Below are 20,947 nucleotides of genomic sequence, written 5' to 3' on the forward strand. Positions count from 1 at the left end.
ACCAGCCATACGTTCTGTTTTAAACTTTGGCAGTAACAAGGAGAGAGCTGCAGCTGAAAGGACACACCCCACTGAGCTGCCAGGCTGAAGATAATCTAGCAGAGCAACTGGAGCAGTGGATGGGGAGATGTCTGGATCCATGTGAGGTACAGGGCTGGTTCTAGGGTTGTTAGAAAGAGATTGTCATGTACTATATGATGTCTGATTTTCATTTTTTACATCAATCATGGCATAATCGGGATGATCTGCAATCAAACTAAGGCCACTTTCACATCTGCGGCATGGATTTCGGCAGAGAACATCCTTCTGGAATTCCCCGGATCAGGTGCTGCCGGATGCAACTGTAAAGCCCGCCGGCCCCATCACGTAAATTAGGGTCTGGAGGAGATCCAGCCACATTCCGGTTTGGCGGCCGGATCTTCATGCTGCAGATGTGAAAGTAGCCTAAGTCCCAATATCCATACGTGCTCTGAAGGGGTGTGACGCATAATGAAAAATGGTGCGATGTGTCACTTAAAGGGGTATTCCAAACTCTGGTATTGATGGCATATTGCTAAGGTATGCCATCAATGTCCCACCGGCTCAGCTATTTCTGGTGGTCCAATAACGGTGAATGGAGAAATGGCCGCCCTTGTGCAGTGTGCTATTCTTTACTTTGTAGGGTGGGGAGCGTTCTGGAGATAAGAATGGGTCCCAAAGATGGGACCCGAACCTATCTGACATTGATGGCACATCCTAGCAATATGGCATCAATGCCTGAGATGGGAATAACCCTTTAAGTGACGCATCACACCATTTTGAGCTAATGTCTGCTCTTGCACGGCTATTTTTGAAACTGTCCTGTGCATACGCTCAATTCACATCACTTTATTTCCTATAGATATGCCATCTATGTTCCAGATGGGCCAGACTCTTTAAGAGGCCAGGCCTATCAGGGAAAGGGAAAATCTGTAAAAGTCCCTTTCCCTCCCCTCCAATCTACCATGTGCCATTTATCATACTGGTGTCTTTAAAGGGTTTTCCCACCATAACAATGTATTACCAATCCACAAGATAGATGATAAGTATTTGATTGGTCGAGGTCTGACCAGGAACTCACACTGATCACGAGAACAAAGGTCACTTGAGTGAATGGAGTGACAGTCCATGCATCTTTATGGGACCACCAGTGGTTGCCAAGATGTTGCCAACCATCTCCACAATCCCCCAGGCACCAATCCTGTGTGACCGTCACTCCATTGACTCGGGTGATTCAGGAACCCCTGTTCTCGTGTTCGGTGGGGGTCCTAGAAGTGGGACCTTCACAAATCACTTTTCCTGTGATCAAATGATAAGCGGTGAAACAACCCTTCCAAGTGGCAGAAGGACATTTAGGCCAACTCAAAAAACCAGCAAAGGTGGCAATATGGAAAATCACAATACATAAATAAGTGCCTCTCTGAGTGGAGCATCGGAGCATGGCGCAGACTGTTTTGTTTATATGTTTACATTGCTAGGCAGAGGCTTCCTCCTAGCAGTGTTCCTGGTGATGTGTAATGGGCAGGGTTAAGAGCTGCCCTAGCCTGTTTTGCAAAGCCTGCCCATTAGTGCCGATGACAGGCATTCCCATGGTGAGACTCGCTACGTCACCGGATCTGCTGAAAAAGCCTTTGGCTTGCGTGATTCAGTGCAGGGCAATGGAGAGCAGGTTGATGCTCCACTCAGAGGGGCTACCTGGGTGAAGAAGGGGGATATGTCCAGGTTCAGCTCTGAACCCGGACAACCCCTTTAACTTTCTCTATATGATAAATGCCATTTGCTAAAGTAAAACAACCCCTTTAGGTCCTTTACATCCACTTTCAGAGAGATGAGGTGGACTGAATGGACAGTTGGTTGCACACAGCCTTCTACATTCGAATCTATGGAAGTCACAAAAATAGCAAAGCAAACCAGCATTGTATATGTCTATTCAGTCTTCACTTGGATTTGGCCATTGGTAGCTGCATCGTTTAGCGGGCAGGTGTCAGGGGACCTCTGTAGGGTAAGGGTCCCAGAGTTGGAACCACCACCAATTGGACATATATGAGATATCCTGTGGATATGTCTACAATTTCTAAGCTAAGAAAGCTCCAATAATATAATATAAAGCAATACGCTACTTACCCCGGTCCGTGTCATAAAGAAATACGTAGTGATTCCAACCATAATGATCCAGCAAACTTAACAGAGCTCCTCGTAATGATGGTCTCAGTTGGAGGACAAACTGGCTTTCTCCCTCGGTTGGGAAGCTGGGTGTGATGAGGGAGATGTGCAAAGCACTGCAGAATGAGGTCAGGGTGTGTACTGATCTCTTGTCGTACAGTCCAAAGATGGCAAACACTCCTCTGGAATACTGGGAGCAAACTGGAAGGAAGAAGACAAGGAAAGCTCTATGAGACCATGTCAAAACCGGTGCAAGAGAAAAGTGGAGGAGTTGTCTATACCATCAGGGTCCAGGTCTAATTTTTCACATGGCCTTTTGAAAATAACCAGCACATGGCCTTTTGGCTTGTGTTATTTATACAATCAATCCCAATGCTGGGGAACATGAGTCATAAAGCTCTGTTCACACTGGCTCGTGTCTTTAGTTTTTACAGGATGAGATATGTTCCACTATTCAGTAAACTTTAGCTCACACCAAAAACACATTTTACAAGGCTGGATAAATATCCCAATATAAAAAGTGGGCAATAAATGTGGCATTGCCACTGGCCACACCTCGCTTCCCACCCTTGCCACACCTCCTTTTCTGGAAATTGGAGAGGCCAGCGGAGAAACGCCACTTGCATAAAAAAATTTGCGCCAGTGGCGTTGAAAAAGTCACAGACATGCAGTTTGTAACTTTTTCATAAGTTCTAAAAGATGACGATCGCGCTGCCTAGGAGTGTAGGATTCCAATCACTCATAGGCAGCGCGATCATCATCTTTTGGAACTTTTGACTGTGAAGCGAACTTTACCCATGTCGCTTGGTGGATCTGCAGCGCCGATAAGTAACCACAAAGATCAGAGACTGTAACTTTTTCATGCCAGTTTTCTCGGGTAACTTAAAGATAAATCTGCCCCATAGTTTCCTTCCCCCGAACCGTTGCTGTGTTTACGAAAAAAAGAGTGTTTTTGGAAATATGCAAATTAGGGCTTAAGTGCACTAAGGGAGTGCACTTAATGTTGCTTACCTATTCTTTTGTGCTTCCCTGGACACTCCCCCTTCACTTTTGAGTGACAGGTCTGAGGGGAGTGCCCAGAGAAGCTAAGGTGCACTGACTGGCTAGGCCCTGACCCCTGGTGCACTTAAGCCTCAATCTGCATATTTTTAAAAGCACGTATTTCTTCTAAATGCAGCAATGTGATCCATTGAAGAAAGGTATGGTTTTAGTCAGCAGAGTAAGCTCTACCAGGGCTGATCCTGCTGATAGGTGCCCATTTTTTTTATTTTTTTTTTATACTATAATATTATATATGGTTTTTATTTTATATTATATTTTGATTCTATTATAAAAAAACACACTAAAATATTTTTTCTGTATTACAGCTATTACGACTCACTGCATCACAGACTATTCTTTACTGCAGAAATATTGTATATGATGCATCCCTCTCATGCACGAGACAACATGAAGTTTTTGGACGCACATGTAATATCACACAGCAGTATGGCAGCAGTACGGTGCAGGTGCGCGTGCGGCTTTATCATACATTCAAGTCATAAAAGATTGAAGAACTGAATACCCACCAGCTGAGATATAAATACCGATGTCTATCTTATTTTAATTAGGCTGGAATACATTTGTGTAAAATATTCCAATTAGAAAGAGATTCCATAAATTATTGCCATTTAATGAATAAAATATCTGCACACAGTTTCTGACTTAAAATCCCATATCAAAACACCTGTGAAAAATAAAATGGTTTAAATATTTTTCTACAGCTGCCTTAGATACACTTCCTTTAGTTATGCTCTTCTATTAAAGGAGTTGTCTTACCTTGACAAACCCTACTTTAAATGAGGACTTGTGCATTGACCCAGTGGTTCAATGCTAAAATGGTTCTCCCCTGGAAAAGGGTTAACATATTTTTGGTTATGTACTTTCACTGCAGAAAGGGTTAAAGGGAACCTGTCACCTCCAAAACACATTTTAAACCAACATCATTACCTTACAGTAGCCCCCAGTGTGTTCCTAATCATGTTTTTCATTCCTCCACTGGTTGTTGTATACTTTATAAAAACGCTGTTATAATCTGTGTTTTCGCTATCCTCAGAGTCAGCTTGAAGTCAAGGGGGCAGCGGCCTCCTTGCTTCAAGTCAAGCTAAGCCCGCCCCTTACCCGTCCATCCTTCACTGTGATTGCCATCCTGCTGTGAGGCTGGGATCGTGCAAGTCTTGCGCATGCGTGGTGCGCTCTTGTCACTGCGCGATCCTGGAGACACTATCCCTGTGAGATAAAAAGCTGCCAGAGAAGCAACTGTGCTAACAGCCAGCCACTGAGGGATGGAAGCACAGAACCTTTACAGAAAGTAGAGAGCCATTAAAAGGGACAATGTGTGTACAAAAAGCCAGTGAAGGTAATGCAGGTGTTAGGCTTTGGACTTCACTGCACTTGGATTGGCTCATTTGCCTCAGCGCCCTTCCATATTATAGAGACCGACTGGTCATCTGGTAAAGGACTGCACCCAGCAGTTGGGCACTGCAGAGATATATATAGAGAGAAATTGCACGTCTTTGGCCACTTGCAGATTGTTGGCCAGCAGGGGGAGGGTTTGTGGAGCTGAAGAGGATGAGATTGGTGGAAGTGGCAATGAGGGGGTCCGTAGTCCTTATCGTAGCTAATCCCTGCTCCCCCCTCCCCCAATGCTGTTTGTGCATTGAAGCGAGAGCCCCAACCCTCCTTCCCCTCAGGTCAAACTCTAGATTACAGGGGTCTCCTGCCTGATGGTGGCTGGAATGCCCTTGGTGTTAGATGAGCAGCAGGGTACATGGCAAGAGAACAGATGTTGATGCAAGCCATCTTTCCAAATGACCAAATGCATACAGTTTCTCTTAATATATTTCTGCAATGCCCAACTGCGGGGTGGAGTCTTAGAATGGATGGCCGGTCCTTCCCAGTAGAGTGGCAGGCGATATAACCCTGCCAATATAACCCAAACCACATGAAGTGAAGTCCACTGTCATAAACATGTTTTACATAAAAAAAAAAAATTCTTGTCCAAGCTCTGACCAATGGTCCTCAACACTCTGTAAAAAGTCTGTTCTTTTCTCCCCACAGAGGTTGGTTCTTAGCACAGTTGCTTTTTTGCCAGCTTTTCACTCACATGGATGGTATCACCCTGGAGAATTTTTTTCTCCTGTTTTAGCTTGTCTGGCTTACACAACAGCACATGCATATACGTCCTCTCTCTTGGCGTGATTACCAGGTACTCCTAACCAGGGGAAATTGGACCAGCCCACTACCCTGCAAGGCTGCCAGTTAACTGATTCCTACCCATATCCAGCCTTTTGGAATACAGACTGCTTAGCAAAGTCACACTAGCTATGGTTATTAATTGGTAGTGCATACACATTTACCTTTCAGCAATGAACCATACTACTGAATTAGAATATTAACTCTTAGCAGTGAACCATATCACAGTATGGCATTAACCCTTTTAGCAATGAACCACTGGGTCACTAAATCATTTTGGAAGTTGGTATTGCTTAGCCAACAGAAGAGAATCGAAGCTGACAAAGTAGAATTCGATCCAAATTTCACGAAAAATTCGATTCATACTGAAGCCAAATTTCCTATCGATTCGTGGTAACGAATCACATTTTTTCCTAAAATGGCTACTGTACATGTGAGGACATGGAGCAAGGAACTCTGGGAAGGTGGAATCACCCACAATGCCATGCATGCAGCCAATCAGCAGCCACCCAGCCCTGTGATGTCACAGCCCTATAAATAGCCTCAGCCGTCTTGGATTCTGCCATTTTCCAGTGTATCTGGGACAGTGCTAGAAAAAACTTCATTGTGCTAAAAAATACGATTTACAAGTGCAGGGAAAGATTATTCAAGATGTAGGGAAAGGATAGGGAGGAATCATTCCACAGCATTTATGTTGAACATGGTTCAGTAGGGGAGGTTACAGGGGAACAATCCTATCACACCTTGCTGCACCCAAATTACCATTATACAGCTCTGTAATTCCAGCAAACCGTTCTTATTGGGGTGCAAGTGCTGTTTGATACAGGAATTAACAGGGTTTAATACAAGGAAATATTTATTCGTCTTATTTTCACTTGTGCAGCTATATGTTCTAAAGCATTTTTTGGCTTGTATTAGTGGGAAAAAGGGGCTTATTAGCCGTTGTGGGGTGAAGTGCTAAAATTACAGCACTTTTTGTCGTGTATTAGTGGCAAAAGTAAAATATATTTGGCGGTCTGAGGTGCAGTTACATTTTCTAAAGCCTTTTGTGGCATGTATTAGTGGCAAAAGAAAATATATATTTGCCATTCAACGGTGCAGTTATATGTTCTAAATCCTTTTTTTGTGTGTATTAGTGGGGGAAAAAATGGCTCATTAGCTGTTGTGTGGTGAAATGAGAAAATTACAGTCTTTTTTGGGGTGTTTTAATTTCCTTTTTATTTATTTATCTGAACTAACAGTATGTCAGACAGAGAAGTGCCAGGCCATGCACAGGGGAGGGACAGAGGCGCAGGCACAGGTCGCAGCAGAGTAAGGGGCCGTGGCAGCAGGGGTCACTTCAAAGGGCCTGAGCTCCCGGTGTCAGCTAGCGGTCGTATCTTGACCAGCAACCCAGCAGTTCTTGAATGGTTGACTCGGTCATCTCTGTTTTGGACCTGACTGTACACTACATGCAGAATTAATAGGCAAATGAGTATTTTGACCACATCATCCTCTTTATGCATGTTGTCTTACTCCAAGCTGTATAGGCTCGAAAGCCTACTACCAATTAAGCATATTAGGTGATGTGCATCTCTGTAATGAGAAGGGGTGTGGTCTAATGACATCAACACCCTATATTAGGTGTGCATAATTATTAGGCAACTTCCTATCCTATTCCTATATTAGGCAAAATGGGTCAAAAGAAGGACTTGACAGGCTCAGAAAAGTCAAAAATAGTGAGATATCTTGCAGAGGGATGCAGCACTCTTAAAATTGCAAAGCTTCTGAAGCGTGATCATCGAACAATCAAGCGTTTCATTCAAAATAATCAACAGGGTCGCAAGAAGCGTGTGGAAAAACCAAGGCGCAAAATAACTGCCCATGAACTGAGAAAAGTCAAGCGTGCAGCTGCCAAGATGCCACTTGCCACCAGTTTGGCCATATTTCAGAGCTGCAACATCACTGGAGTGCCCAAAAGCACAAGGTGTGCAATACTCAGAGACATGGCCAAGGTAAGAAAGGCTGAAAGACGACCACCACTGAACAAGACACACAAGCTGAAACGTCAAGACTGGGCCAAGAAATATCTCAAGACTGATTTTTCTAAGGTTTTATGGACTGATGAAATGAGAGTGAGTCTTGATGGGCCAGATGGATGGGCCCGTGGCTGGATTGGTAAAGGGCAGAGAGCTCCAGTCCGACTCAGAAGCCAGCAAGGTGGAGGTGGAGTACTGGTTTGGGCTGGTATCATCAAAGATGAGCTTGTGGGGCCTTTTCGGGTTGAGGATGGAGTCAAGCTCAACTCCCAGTCCTACTGCCAGTTTCTGGAAGACACCTTCTTCAAGCAGTGGTACAGGAAGAAGTCTGCATCCTTCAAGAAAAACATGATTTTCATGCAGGACAATGCTCCATAACACGCGTCCAAGTACTCCATAGCGTGGCTGGCAAGAAAGGGTATAAAAGAAGAAAATCTAATGACATGGCCTCCTTGTTCACCTGATCTGAACCCCATTGAGAACCTGTGGTCCATCATCAAATGTGAGATTTACAAGGAGGGAAAACAGTACACCTCTCTGAACAGTGTCTGGGAGGCTGTGGTTGCTGCTGCACGCAATGTTGATGGTGAACAGATCAAAACACTGACAGAATCCATGGATGGCAGGCTTTTGAGTGTCCTTGCAAAGAAAGGTGGCTATATTAGTCACTGATTTGTTTTTGTTTTGTTTTTGAATGTCAGAAATGTATATTTGTGAATGTTGAGATGTTATATTGGTTTCACTGGTAAAAATAAATAATTGAAATGGGTATATATTTGTTTTTTGTTAAGTTGCCTAATAATTATGCACAGTAATAGTCACCTGCACACACAGATATCCCCCTAAAATAGCTAAAACTAAAAACAAACTAAAAACTACTTCCAAAAATATTCAGCTTTGATATTAATGAGTTTTTTGGGTTCATTGAGAACATGGTTGTTGTTCAATAATAAAATTAATCCTCAAAAATACAACTTGCCTAATAATTCTGCACTCCCTGTATGTATCTACTGTATCAAATACTATCTATCTATCTATCTATCTATCTATCTATCTATCTATCTATCTATCTATCTATCTATCTATCTATCTATGTATCTATCTATCATCTATCTATCTGTCATATATTATCTATCTATCTGTCCATCTGTCTGTCTATTTCTCCTAGAACAGGGATGCTCAACCTGTGGCCCTCCAGCTGTTGCAAAACTACAACTCCCAGCATGCTCGGAATGCCTACAGCTATTAGCCTACAGCCGAACATGATGGGAGTTTTAGTTTTACAACAGCTGGAGGGCCGCAGGTTGAGCATGCCTGTCCTAGAATATGGTGAACACATTGCAATGTGCCAGTAGCTTCAGGTTAACAAGGGGGGCTGAGGAAATATTGGCCGTCTTCTGCCTTTCTAGTCATGTCTGTTTTGATAAATAATTCCTTATAAGATCCATCTAAAAATATTGAAGACTTTCAAGGAATCTTGCCGTTACTTTATCTTCCTGCTGTCTAGAAATATCCTGACATCCGCTAGCTACCACCACGTTACTGAATGGTGCTTATCTATCAAGTGTCCCCTTTGACAGTGAGTTGGAATCACTAAAAATGTAATGGCTGTCTCTTTCTTCTCTGGAGGAACAGAGCAAACAGCAGGTGTGCCGTCTACTGGATGCTGGGAATTATGTTGATTTATGGTTGTCATTTATTTATACCATGTATGTCCTGCAGGGCAACCGTTTAGGGTGTCAGATTGTCTCTGAATGAAAATCTACTCTCATTTAGAAAGAAATGATAATATGCTAGCGTTTAGGCATTTTATAGTATTCGTATAGCATTGTGCCCCAATGCAAAATCCGTTATAGCCCCTATCCCCCACCATCCCACCAACATCACATACATCATCGTACATACCACTGGTCTTCTCATATATGTCAGCTGAACCTTTCGGGAACCCCCAGGCTGCAGGGCTTGGGTGGGAGCACATCCAAAGTCCCTGATTGTTGCTGGTCTGTATCAGACTGAGGTCCCTTGGGTCCACCATTCATTTATACAGAACATGGTTAAAGGGGTTGTCCGAGTTATGGGGAAAAAAAATATAGCACTGAAAATCTGATGGGCAGCAATATACTGTATGACCAAGCTAAGCAAAAAAATATATATATTTCCTCATTTCCCTGGTTCTTTTCTGGCCCTTTGTTTACATGCAATAAAAACAATCTCTGCCCCTCCCCCTGCTCTGCTAAGGGAGTGGCTACAAGAGCTGCCCTGAGTGACATGTCTGCCTGCTGGGAGACTCAGCAGCGTGTTGTATGTGTAGAACTACAAGTCCTACCTGTATAATGACACTGCTAAGGGAGTGGCTACAAGAGCTGCCCTGAGTGACATGTCTGCCTGCTGGGAGACTCTGCAGCATGTTGTATGTGTAGGACTACAAGTCCCAGCTGTATAATGACACTGCTAAGGGAGGGGATACAAGAGCTGCCCTGAGTGCTGGGAGAATCAACAGCAACTTGTAATATTTGCCTAGTTAGGAATAGAGATGAGCGAACTTCTGTTTTAAGTTCGGCATCTAAAGTTCGGCTTCCGGTTAGCGGAGAATCCCGATATGGATTCCGAATTCCGTTGTGGTCCGTGGTAGCGGAATCAATAATGACCATTATTGATTCCGCTACCACGGACCACAACGGAATTCGGAATCCATATCGGGATCCTCCGCTAACCGGAAGCCGAACTTTAGACGCCGAACTTAAAACAGAAGTTTGCTTATCTCTAGTTAGGAACATAGAAAGAACAAAAAAATAACTCGAACAACGCCTTTAAGTCCTGTCCTAGCTTACTAGCTACATCCATTTAATACATTCAAAGAGGTTATTTGTCAATCCGCTCCATAAGAACTGTCCTCAGCAGCAACGATTGGCCTTGGATGGGGTTGTCTTCTGCAGGACCTTTGGTGTCCATTACAGTATTAGAACCTGGGCCATCAGAACATCATCTGGTGCACTGGTGGGGGTTCTGGTCAACAAAAAATCTCAGTATCCAAGTACAGTGCACTTTGGCTTGGCTCAGGTTTTTTCATAATTTGGAAAATCCGACACAGTGTCTGGTATGGTTGTGTTCACTCTTGGTTAAGGGTTTTTTCTAGGTTTCTGATGATGGTCTATCCTGAGGATAGGTAATCACTATCACATCAGCGGGGGGGCGAGTCCCAGCACCCCCACCAAGTCATCTGTTACTGGAGGTCTGGTGAGCGCAGCCGTCTCCTGGTGGCTTTCCAAACACAGCACCATGCATAGTGTAGCAGCTGTGCTTGGTTTTGCATCTCCGCCCATTCACTTCAATTAGTTGCAATGTAACTGATGTACGGTGACGTCATATGGCCTAGGAAGAAGCTGCAGCGCCAGCCTTTTCTAACAGCTGATCGGCGGGGGTCCCAGGTGTCGGAACCCTGCTGATCTGATATTGATGACCTATCCAGAGGATAGGTGATCAATGTAAATCACTGCATAACTTCTTTAATATGGGATCAGCGATGGTCAGACCTCCCACACCAGCACCAATCAGCTCTTCCCTGCAGCCTCTGGAGCTGGAACTAGCACTTTGAATGGAACAGGAAGCACAGCTCCATTTAAGATGTAGTTGGTGTGCTGGGTTACATTCACTTGAATAGGAGCTGAGGTGCAGTAACCAGACATGGCCACTACTCTTTGAATGGAGCTGTTCCTCCTGTTCCATTCAAAGTGCTAGTTCCAGCTCCAGAGACTGCAGGGAACAATCCTGAGGATAGAAAAAAATGGCTGCACAACATTTCACATACAAACAATAGAGCTGAGAAATGGGGATCATTCTAAATTAAAGTAGTATTATACCTACTATAAATGGAAAAATGGAAGCTCTTAGCGCACATTTTTTATCAAACTTGTGTTGGGCCCATCTACCAGGTGACAAGGTGGCTTCCACAGATGGGTACCTAACACTAATATACCGCCTCTCTTGGACTTATCTAAGCCCACAATATTCAGGGCAGTGTAGGAACCAGCTACTTTTATACTCTGCTCAGAAGCCCCAGGCAGATGGGCGTTGCTCAGTCTAAAAGAGGCCGCTACCCTCAATTATATACTGGGGCTTCTGAGCAGAGTATAAATGTAGCTGGTTCCTACACTGCCCTGAATATTGTGGGCTTAGATAAGTCCAAGAGAGGCGGTATATTAGTGTTAGGTACCCGTCTGTGGAAGCCACCTTGACGCCTGGTAGATGGGCCCAACACAAGTTTGATAAAAAATGTGCGCTAAGAGCTTCCATTTTTCCATATATAGTAGGTATAATACCACTTTAATTTAGAATGATCCCTATTTCTCAGCTCTATTTTTTGCATGTGTAGAGTTGTGCCGCCCTTTTTTTTATCAACCATGTTTGCTTTATGGATATGCACCTGTGACTATGAATATGAAGGATAGGTCATCAATGTCAGGAGCCTGGAAAACACCTTTAAGAACTTCAATTTCTGATGAATTCAATTCAAAACAATACGTCAACATGCAAGAAAAACGCTTGATAGACTGCAATTCACATCGCAACCACTGGATGGATATATATGATGGACATCTCATGACAGAATATTACAAAACAGTGTGAATATACCCTTACAATGAATGCCTACCTGCTAGCACCTCAATTTAAAAAAATATCTCTAAATGGCTCATCATTTTTTTTTGTAATACAGAGATTTAAATTTCCTGCTTCCCTTGACATTTAGTCATAGTGAGCTCAGAGGTGTTGGTCAGTAGGATCCTATCTGATCACTAGAACCAAGAGGCAGAAGCAATGTGCAATATCAGTTCCGAGGGCAAATTGTCATTACCCCTAGTCATAAACCCCGGTCTTGCGGTCTTTTATGGGTTTCTTCTCACAGTATGACATATGGAGTGTGGATCATTGCCTTCTGATTGTACAGCTGTAGTATAGATTGCAGGGAGCAGCCTTCGTATAATGATATCGTGCATGCGGAATCATAAGATATATGAAAAGACAATTTTTCCTAAGAATAGTCATTTTCTTGTTCCCATTTGTTTTCATGACACCTACACACTAGTACATTATGTAGGAATCTGCTCCTGGGAGCAACTCATAGAGGACAGTAATGCCTCATCAATTTAGAATTGTTCACCTTTTTTCTGTGCTCTACTGCTAAACATCCGAGTCTCGGTTAGTCCCTTCCAGTGAGGAACCCCTTATAATGGATGGAGCAGGTAGGTATAGATATGTCCTTCCATAGCTTTTCTTTTTGTCTCAACATATCCTGAGATATACAGTATGAGGTGAGACGGCCAGCTAGTTAAAAAAAAAAAAAAGATTTTGAGATACCATGTCACGAGATGGCTATCCTTTATGTGTCTATGTGCATGTCAAGGGTTTTACTAGCATGTCACAATACTGTGTTGAACGTCTTTCATCCATGCAAGAACAGACTGGGTAACAGTGGACAACTATGGCATATCCTGAGGATACGACATATAGATCCAGTTGGGACAACCCCTTTGGCACATTTGAGCTAAGATGAGGATGGCCACATTTGTACGTTACGGGGTCACTACTAAAGCTGGTGCTGCTCTTTGTAGCTCACCATTTTGGTGGGCACTATTCTGTAGAGGCGTTACTATTATTGGCAATATTATTCAGTGGCCCTATAGTTTACAGTTTTCTATAGCTGGTACTACCCTACTATAGGTTTCAATCCTTTATTGGGGCACTACTATAGGTGGCATTATTCTATGTGTTTCTAAGATTAAAAACGAAGAAGGTCATTGATTAAGTCGTTTTAGACGCAGGTCTGAAAGGATAACTGTCATATTTTCACTCAAAATTAAATTTTCATATATGTTGTTGCTGCTGTGGTGATAATCCATAATCACTAATTATTGTGTTCACATACCGCTTGTTTAAGAAGATTCTGTCCATAGCAACCGCTCCTCACAAGACTTCTTTCTGACAATCTTCTCAAGATGGCCCCCGATGCCCTTACCCTGAGGCTAAGACCTCCATCCCTAACTACCCAGAATTCATTCGGCTCATCTCGGGAACGTGCAGCCTCACCCCAACCAATCGGCTTTCTCCTGACTTAAACAAGTCCTCTTCCTCCTGGGTAGTTGATCGCGAATATTCTAATCGCAAATTTTTATCGCGAATATGGGCACTATCCCGGTATGAGGGGAGCGCGCATGAAGCGTTCGGGACTGCCCACTACTACGTCCTCCGTCTTCTGTATTTAGAAGATAGGAGACGGAGGACGCCTAGCAACGCTGTTTTAGCCGCACTTCTGAAATGCCTGTGGGAGGAAAGAACATGCTGCAATTACTAGGTAATTCCATACCTATACAAAAGTATTAACTAGGGAACTAAGATAAACTTAGTCAGACCAATCCAATTACATAAAAAAAAAATATGACAGTTACCCTTTAATAAAGCCTCAGCGCTGGTGGTGGATCCGCCGCAGTTATCCATAACTTCGGCACATCCAGCCCCGCTTCAAAATGTAAGACAGCTTCCGAGCTGTCTTACATTTACACCATTTTCTACACCTAAAACAAATGTACCGGCCCGTTCCATCCCCCGCCCACGCCGTGCCCACTTTTTTAGGCCTGGTGTGAGTGGGGAGAAGTCGCAGATTGCGGCTGAAATACTCCTAATATAGGCATATTTTAGGTTAATAAATGACCCCCTAAATTTTTGAGACTAGTACATTTGCCTCTAATATACTGTATAAGGCCAGTAGAATAGCTAACACTATTATGCTGCACCCACAGTACTATTTAATGGGGCTTCACCATAGCTACGGTATATCCATTCTATGGGACACTACTATGGATAGCAGTATTCAATGAGGCAATACTATGATGCTATTCCTTGGAGCACTACATCTGGCACAGTTGTATATGGTGTGACACAGTGAGAGGTTCTGTCTGGGAAAACAGGTATTTTCCCCCCAGCATGTGCTGCTGGGCTGATTTACAGCCAGGTGAGGTCAAATACCGGACCGGATTTTAAGTGCCGGTCTGGGTTTTGGCAGCACTTGGCTGTCCTTAAATAGGCAGCTGGGCTCAGAATCCGTGTCTCTATGTTGGGATCTGGGAGCCTTGTGTCTGGATGAAGGCTTGCTACCTGTTTGGCGTGAAAACAGGTTGGTGCTGCTATGGTCAAGGACTCTTTGAGGCAGAATTGCTGCATGGTGTGAATTACCACCAACACCTCTGCCGGATCTCAAAACCTAAATTAAAAAACGCAGATCTGAAAGTAGCCTTACCTTTTTAATTTGTGATAAGGCCAATTAATTAAAATGATCGTATTAAAACAATGAAAATAATACAATTATTACTACATTATTAATCCAATCTGCATCTTCACACCTTGGTTCATCAATCTGCTACATGCGAAGCGTTACCAAAGACTGCTTCTCCTTCCAAGACACAAGGCATCACTCTTCTGTCTCTTATATTTTTTGCCCACGGTTATACCTCAAATAAATTCTATTATTTTTTTGCCCGTTACTAACGCAGCAAGTGTAATGACTTCTTAAACTAAAAGGCGGAAAAGGCGGTGGGAAAAGAGCCTTTGATCTAGAGAACGAAGTCAGAAAATGTTAAAAAATACATTTATGAGATTGGAACATTTTTGTAGCAGTTTCAGGAACATTACACTAATTACCAGTAATACAGGTAAATTCTAATTCACTAATGCCATGCTACCAACCAAAAGGCCACTAGAGGCAGTCATGAGGCTATGAGGGATGATTTGAATTAATTCTTGTTTTATTGGAGGACATTTCTTAAGACCAGATTTCTTCGGCCAACATTTGTCCTGCGTTGGTGTGAGATGTGTCACAATTATTAAGAGGTACATGCCTGTTAACGGAGGAGATTTTTGGTGTAATGAGTGTTTTTGGCATGCACGGCCTTGTGACAAAATTTTTGTCTTTTCTATGCCAGAAAACTGTCATAGAGCCATAATAAATCTCCCCCTATGTGCGTCAATTCTGTATTGTTTTTAAGATATTAGTTTGCTGTCAGTAAATGAGAACACCCTTGCTTAAATTCGCAAACAGTCTAGGCCAGTGATGGCTAACCTCCGGCACTTCAGCTGTGGTGAAACTACGACTCCCAGCATGCACCATTCATTTCTATGGAGTTTTGAGAACAGCCAAGCAAGTGTACATCTTGGGAGTTGTAGTTTTACCACAGCTGGAGTGCCGGAGGTTAGCCATCACAGGTCTAGGCAAATGTTCTTTGAGCCAAACAACCTGAACCCAATACATATATAAAGCATTTGGAGAGTCCAGACCCTTTCAGTTTTTTCACATTTTGTGTCCTTATTTTTTTTCAAACTATTCCCCCTATCAATCTGCACTCAATACCCCATAATTAGAAAGTGAAAACAGAGTTTTAGAAGGGCCTTCCATTTCTGTTGATCATCTTTGAGATGTTTCTACGTCTTTATTGGAGTCACCTGGGGTAAATTCTGTTGATTGGACATGATTTGGAAAGGAACAACCCTGTCTATATAAGGTCTCGCAGCTGAAAATGCATATGAGAGCAAAAAACTAAGCCATGAAGAGGAAAGAGCTGCCTGTAGAGCTCAGAGACAGGATTTTGTGCTGACTCAGATCTGGAAAAGGGACAAAAAAAATTCTGCTGCACCGAAAGTTTGCAAGTGAACAGCGGCCGTTGTAAATGTAAGATATATGGAGCAACCAGGACTCTTCCTAGAGGTGACCGCCCCATCAAGTCACGGGAGAAAGGCTTTGGTAAGAGAGGTGACCCAATGGTCATCCTAGCTGAGCTTCAAAGATTCTGTGTGCAGATAGTAGAAACTTCCAGAAGGTCAACATCACTGCAGCACTCCAACAATCTGGGCTTTGTGGTAGAGTGGCCAGAAAGAAGCCTCTCCTCAGTAAAAGACACATGAAAAGCACCTGGAGTTTGCGAAAAAATAACACGTAAAGGAATGAGAAACAGCAGCTGGGGCAGGGAGACTGGTCAGGGTTCAGGGAAATTTGAATGGAGCAAAGTAAGAGATATTTCTTATGAAAACCTGATGCAGGGTGCTCTGGACCTCAGACTGGGCTGAAAGTTCACTTTCCAACATGACAATGACTCTAAGCACACAGCCAAGACAACACAGGAATGGCTTATGGACAACTCTATGAACGTCCTTGAGTGGCCCAGCCAGAGCCCTGACTTGAGCACAATTGAACATCTCCAGAGAGACCTGAAAATGTCTGTCCACCAAGGGTGACCATTCAGTCTGACAGAGCTTGACATGATCTGCAGAGGAGAATGACAGAAAATCCACAAATCCAGGTGTGGCATTATACTCAAGAAGACTGGAGGCTATAGTCGCTGCCAAAGATGCTTCAATTAAGTCCTGAGTAAAAGGTCTGAATACTTACGTCAATGCAAGATTTTAGTTTTTCCTTTTCAATAAATTAGCAAAGACTTCTTACATTTTCTTTTCTCATTGACTGCAGAGTACTGAGTGCGCATTGATGGGGGGGCGACGACTTATGTTTTGTATTATTTTAGCACAAGGGACCAACATGACAAAATGTGAAAAAAGTGAAAGGGCCTGAAGACTTTCAGGATGCATGGTACATTGTAGGAAATTATCAGAGAGATTTGTGCAGCTGCTAATGATGTGTCTAGCTGACGGAGCATTGTCTGGACTGGAAACAATTGCATCCACTTCTCAGCCGAGAGCAGCACTGGCTACATATCTGCAGGTTTGCAGTCTGTGAATGGAATTTTAAAATGGTGAACAGCTAAATTAATATGCAATTAAGATGTGATTAACACCTTAAAGGTCTCTGGCTAAGGGTGATTCCATCCTTATTACCATGGTGAGCATCAATAGACCTCTTCTCCTTACAGCGAGGGTCCCTGACAGAAATGTGCAAATTAATTCATACGAATAAATTCAACAAATCTTCTTCACCTGCAAGAGGCTGTCCTCACTGATGAAGACGCATACCCCAACAAGGCCAGACAGAGTAGTGGTGCAACCACAGTTTCTCTGCTTCCAGAGCAGCAACTGTTCCTGGTAGTGTAGTGGCACACGCACAGCCACCGCTCCAGAACTGGAGGTAGAGCCACCGCACTTGTCCTGCCACCCGGAGCAGTGACCCAGGTGTGAGATTGTTGGGGCTAGGATAGGATGAATCAATTTATAGGAACTGGCTCGTTCATCTCTGCTCCCCAACAGTCTGATTACTAAAGGGAGAATGTCTAATAAGGATATGAGCTGGTGATACAGCTCTTATACACAACTGCAAGTGGTATGGCTTTAACCATGGTGCCATGTTCTGGTGACATCCTTGGTGCGCTAGTGAATAATGGTGCCTCCAGCTTCTAACAGAGGGGGAGCCACATGTGGAGGTCCAAGAGCCACTTGTGGCTCCCCAGTTCCTGGTTGGGTAACACTGCTCTAGAAGCACTAGAAGCATTGCCACTGTAACAAACAAGGAGGACATCATCCAAAGGTAAGAGCACCACAGGGGAGTTGGGTCGCCAAGTGGAAAATGGATTGAGGTGTGTAATGGTCATGGTTAACTAGACATGGCAAATGGAAGTGAACCCAGTTTTTATTATAGGCAATCTATACAGCTGACTGGCTGTGGATATGGTCACATGCAGCACTCCAGCCAATGACTGGCTTCAGAAGTGACGTCACCTCTGTTTGAAGAGAAGGCAGCGTTCATACGAGCTCTGCCTTCTCTGCTCTGTTCACCTGCTCACTGCAGCAATTGCAGTGTAGTTACAAGTATGGCGTCTCCATTCACTTCATATGAACACTGTTATCTCCTCATACAGCTGATCGGCAGGGGGGCCGGGTGTCGGACTCCCTGCGATCTGATATTGATGAGATGATATAGGTGATTAATAGTAAAAAGCGGACAACCCCTTTAAGTGCACCCCATAGTGCTGTAGCTTGCCTTTAAGATGATGGAAATTATAAGCGGCATTCAGAAAATATCTATAAAATCTGGGGTTTTCCAGGTTTTATTAATACAATTCAGCAGACGGGCATTTTATTATAGAGTCCTCATAAATCCACAGAGTATGCTCCAAGTTCACTGCTTAATAACTGAAGCGTGATTCGGAGAGTACAATGAGAAATGATGAACCAGCAGATTTTAATTTGATGACTCACTTTCCGGATTACATTTCATTTCATTTAAAATTTATCATTTAAAAGTTAAATTCAGGCAGTCAGACCTGAGCCCTGGTACCTGAGGAGGACTAAGCTCTCTGCTGGAGCCCAGGAGCTTCAGGTTACTGCTCTGAGAAGAGCTGTGTGTGAATGAAGGGAATGGCGTTCCCTAACTATTAGTGATGAGCACATTTCCCAAAATTCGCTTAGGTTCCAATTTGATCGAATCGGTCGTCAATTTCAATTCAATCCCAATATAGCCATAGTATGGCTCCTTTCAACTTAGAGGTTGTGTGAAGTCATAATACATTCATGTGTATGAGGCCTTAAAGAGGTTGTGCCACCATTAAATGTTATTTTAACAAAAATGTATTATAATGGCGCCCCCTGGTATTTAACCTGTATAGTTATGTGCACTTCCACCTACTGAGGTGGTCGCACATGCTCAGTTCCGTCCTCCAACTGCCACCAGCCATATCTATTGTTAGAACCTATGATACAGGAAGAGAGCAGTAGCAGAAAAGGCAAACCACTTGAGCTCTGATAGGAAGAGAGCTGCAGAAGAAAGGACATGCCTCCTGAGCTGTGATAGGGAGAGAGCTGATGCAGAAAGGACACACCTCCTGAGCTGTGATAGGGAGAGAGCTGATGCAGAAAGGACACACCTCCTGAGCTGTGATAGGAAGAGAGCTGCTGCAGAAAGGACACACCTCCTGAGCTGTGATAGGAAAAGAGCTGCTGCAGAAAGGACACACCTCCTGAGCTGTGATAGGGAGAGAGTTGCTGCAGAAAGGACACACCTCCTGAGCTGTGATAGGGAGAGAGTTGCTGCAGAAAGGACACACCTCCTGAGCTGTGATAGGGAGAGAGCTGCTGCAGAAAGGACATGCCACTGAGCAGACAGCTTGAATTAAATCTGGCAGAGCAATTGCAGCAAAGAATGGGGGAAGTTTTGGATCCATGTGAGGTACAGAGCTGGTTCTAGCTTTATTAGAAAGAGATTGTCTTGTATTATATGATGTCTGGTTTTAATTTTTTCATCTGTAGTACCCCAGACCCGGGGGTACTACAATTTGTTTTTAACATAATGCTGTGTACCTTGTTCACCAGCAGATGGGGTCACGTCACCAATGTTTAGTAACAGGAATTGCACTTACCATTCCATCCCTTCCCTCTTGGTAGGAGTGACCTGCTCTGACTTCCTGCCAAAGGTGGGGCAGAACTAGGGAGAGCCAGTTTACAGTATGAATGTGTTAAATGAAGAGTGAGGGAGCATGTGCTCCCTATTCCGCTCCTCCAGGTTGTGTGGACCATGAAGGCAGCTCACCTAGGAGGATGTAATTGCCCCAGAGAGATTGTAGGGTTCTACACCAAGAAAGATTTGTAAGCTACTGCATATTAGGGTCAGCAAGCTATCAAGACTCCACTGCAAGTGGTGTAAAACATGTTAAGACGCCATCCCAAGCGTTCAGGACAGGCATAGCTAGATGCCTGCATCATCCAGTGGACACCTATGGTCACAGGTGCCAGAGTACAGCCGTAGGGAAAGGAATTGATAGAGAGAGAAAGTGTCAGCTAGCAAGTGTCATCTGTGCTGCATTGCCAGTTTCCATACCCCATCATCTGGGAGGAGAGAAACTGACCTTTGTACGAACTGCTGATGAATGTGCTGCTATCAGTTTTTGCACTCGGTAAAGAAGGAAGTTCTTTGTTCAACCATCTCTGCCTGGTTCCTTTCATCATCATCATCTTTTTCACTGCATCGAACTCCAGGGAGCAATGGCCTGAGGACACCGGGACAAAACACCACATCAGGGCCACTACCACTCCCATCCTCTGCATCAGCTCCCTCGGGGATTCGCTGCACATCAATCAATTAGGGTATTGTCGGCAGAGCCCAGTGAGAACTGCAGGTGCACCTAATGTGTACGGTGGTTGGGCCGAAAGCTATTGAATGTGTATGGGCAGCTTTAGACATACTCAGGGGTGCACCACCAATGAGGCCAGGTGAGGCGATCGCCTCAGGCAGCACCAGTTAGGGGCAAGAGGGCGGCAGGGGAAGGGCCATGGGCAATGAACGATTTCATTGTGGCAAAGGGGTTAGATTAAGAAATTGGCACGGGGGAGGGGGGGTGCAGTTTCAGTCTTCGCCACAGGCAGCATAAAGGCTAGGTGCACCCCTGGAAATACTGTGCTGTATATCTGTGTACAATTAGAGTGAACATCGGTATAAATCGAGATAAATCCCCAGATTTACATAAATAAACCCGTCTTTGTCCTTTCTCAGCGAGGCTTCCTATTTTCTACGGCAGCAAAATTCAACA

The 20,947-nt window shown here is 43.9% G+C and overlaps 1 protein-coding gene across 5 annotated transcripts in view; it reads right to left on the reverse strand.

Annotated features, from left to right (window-relative positions):
- Window positions 1-20,947, reverse strand: part of GRIA4 (glutamate ionotropic receptor AMPA type subunit 4) — a 387,349-nt gene that overhangs the window by 276,416 nt on the left and 89,986 nt on the right. For all 5 annotated transcript variants that reach the window (XM_040422628.1, XM_040422627.1, XM_040422630.1 and 2 more), the window contains exon 3: window positions 2,143-2,382. In XM_040422628.1, coding sequence (XP_040278562.1) covers window positions 2,143-2,382 — 240 coding nt within the window. The remainder of the gene's footprint in view (window positions 1-2,142; window positions 2,383-20,947) is intronic.

This window comes from Bufo bufo, chromosome 3 (assembly GCF_905171765.1).
Source record: "Bufo bufo chromosome 3, aBufBuf1.1, whole genome shotgun sequence".
NCBI classification, from domain to species: Eukaryota; Metazoa; Chordata; class Amphibia; order Anura; family Bufonidae; genus Bufo; species Bufo bufo.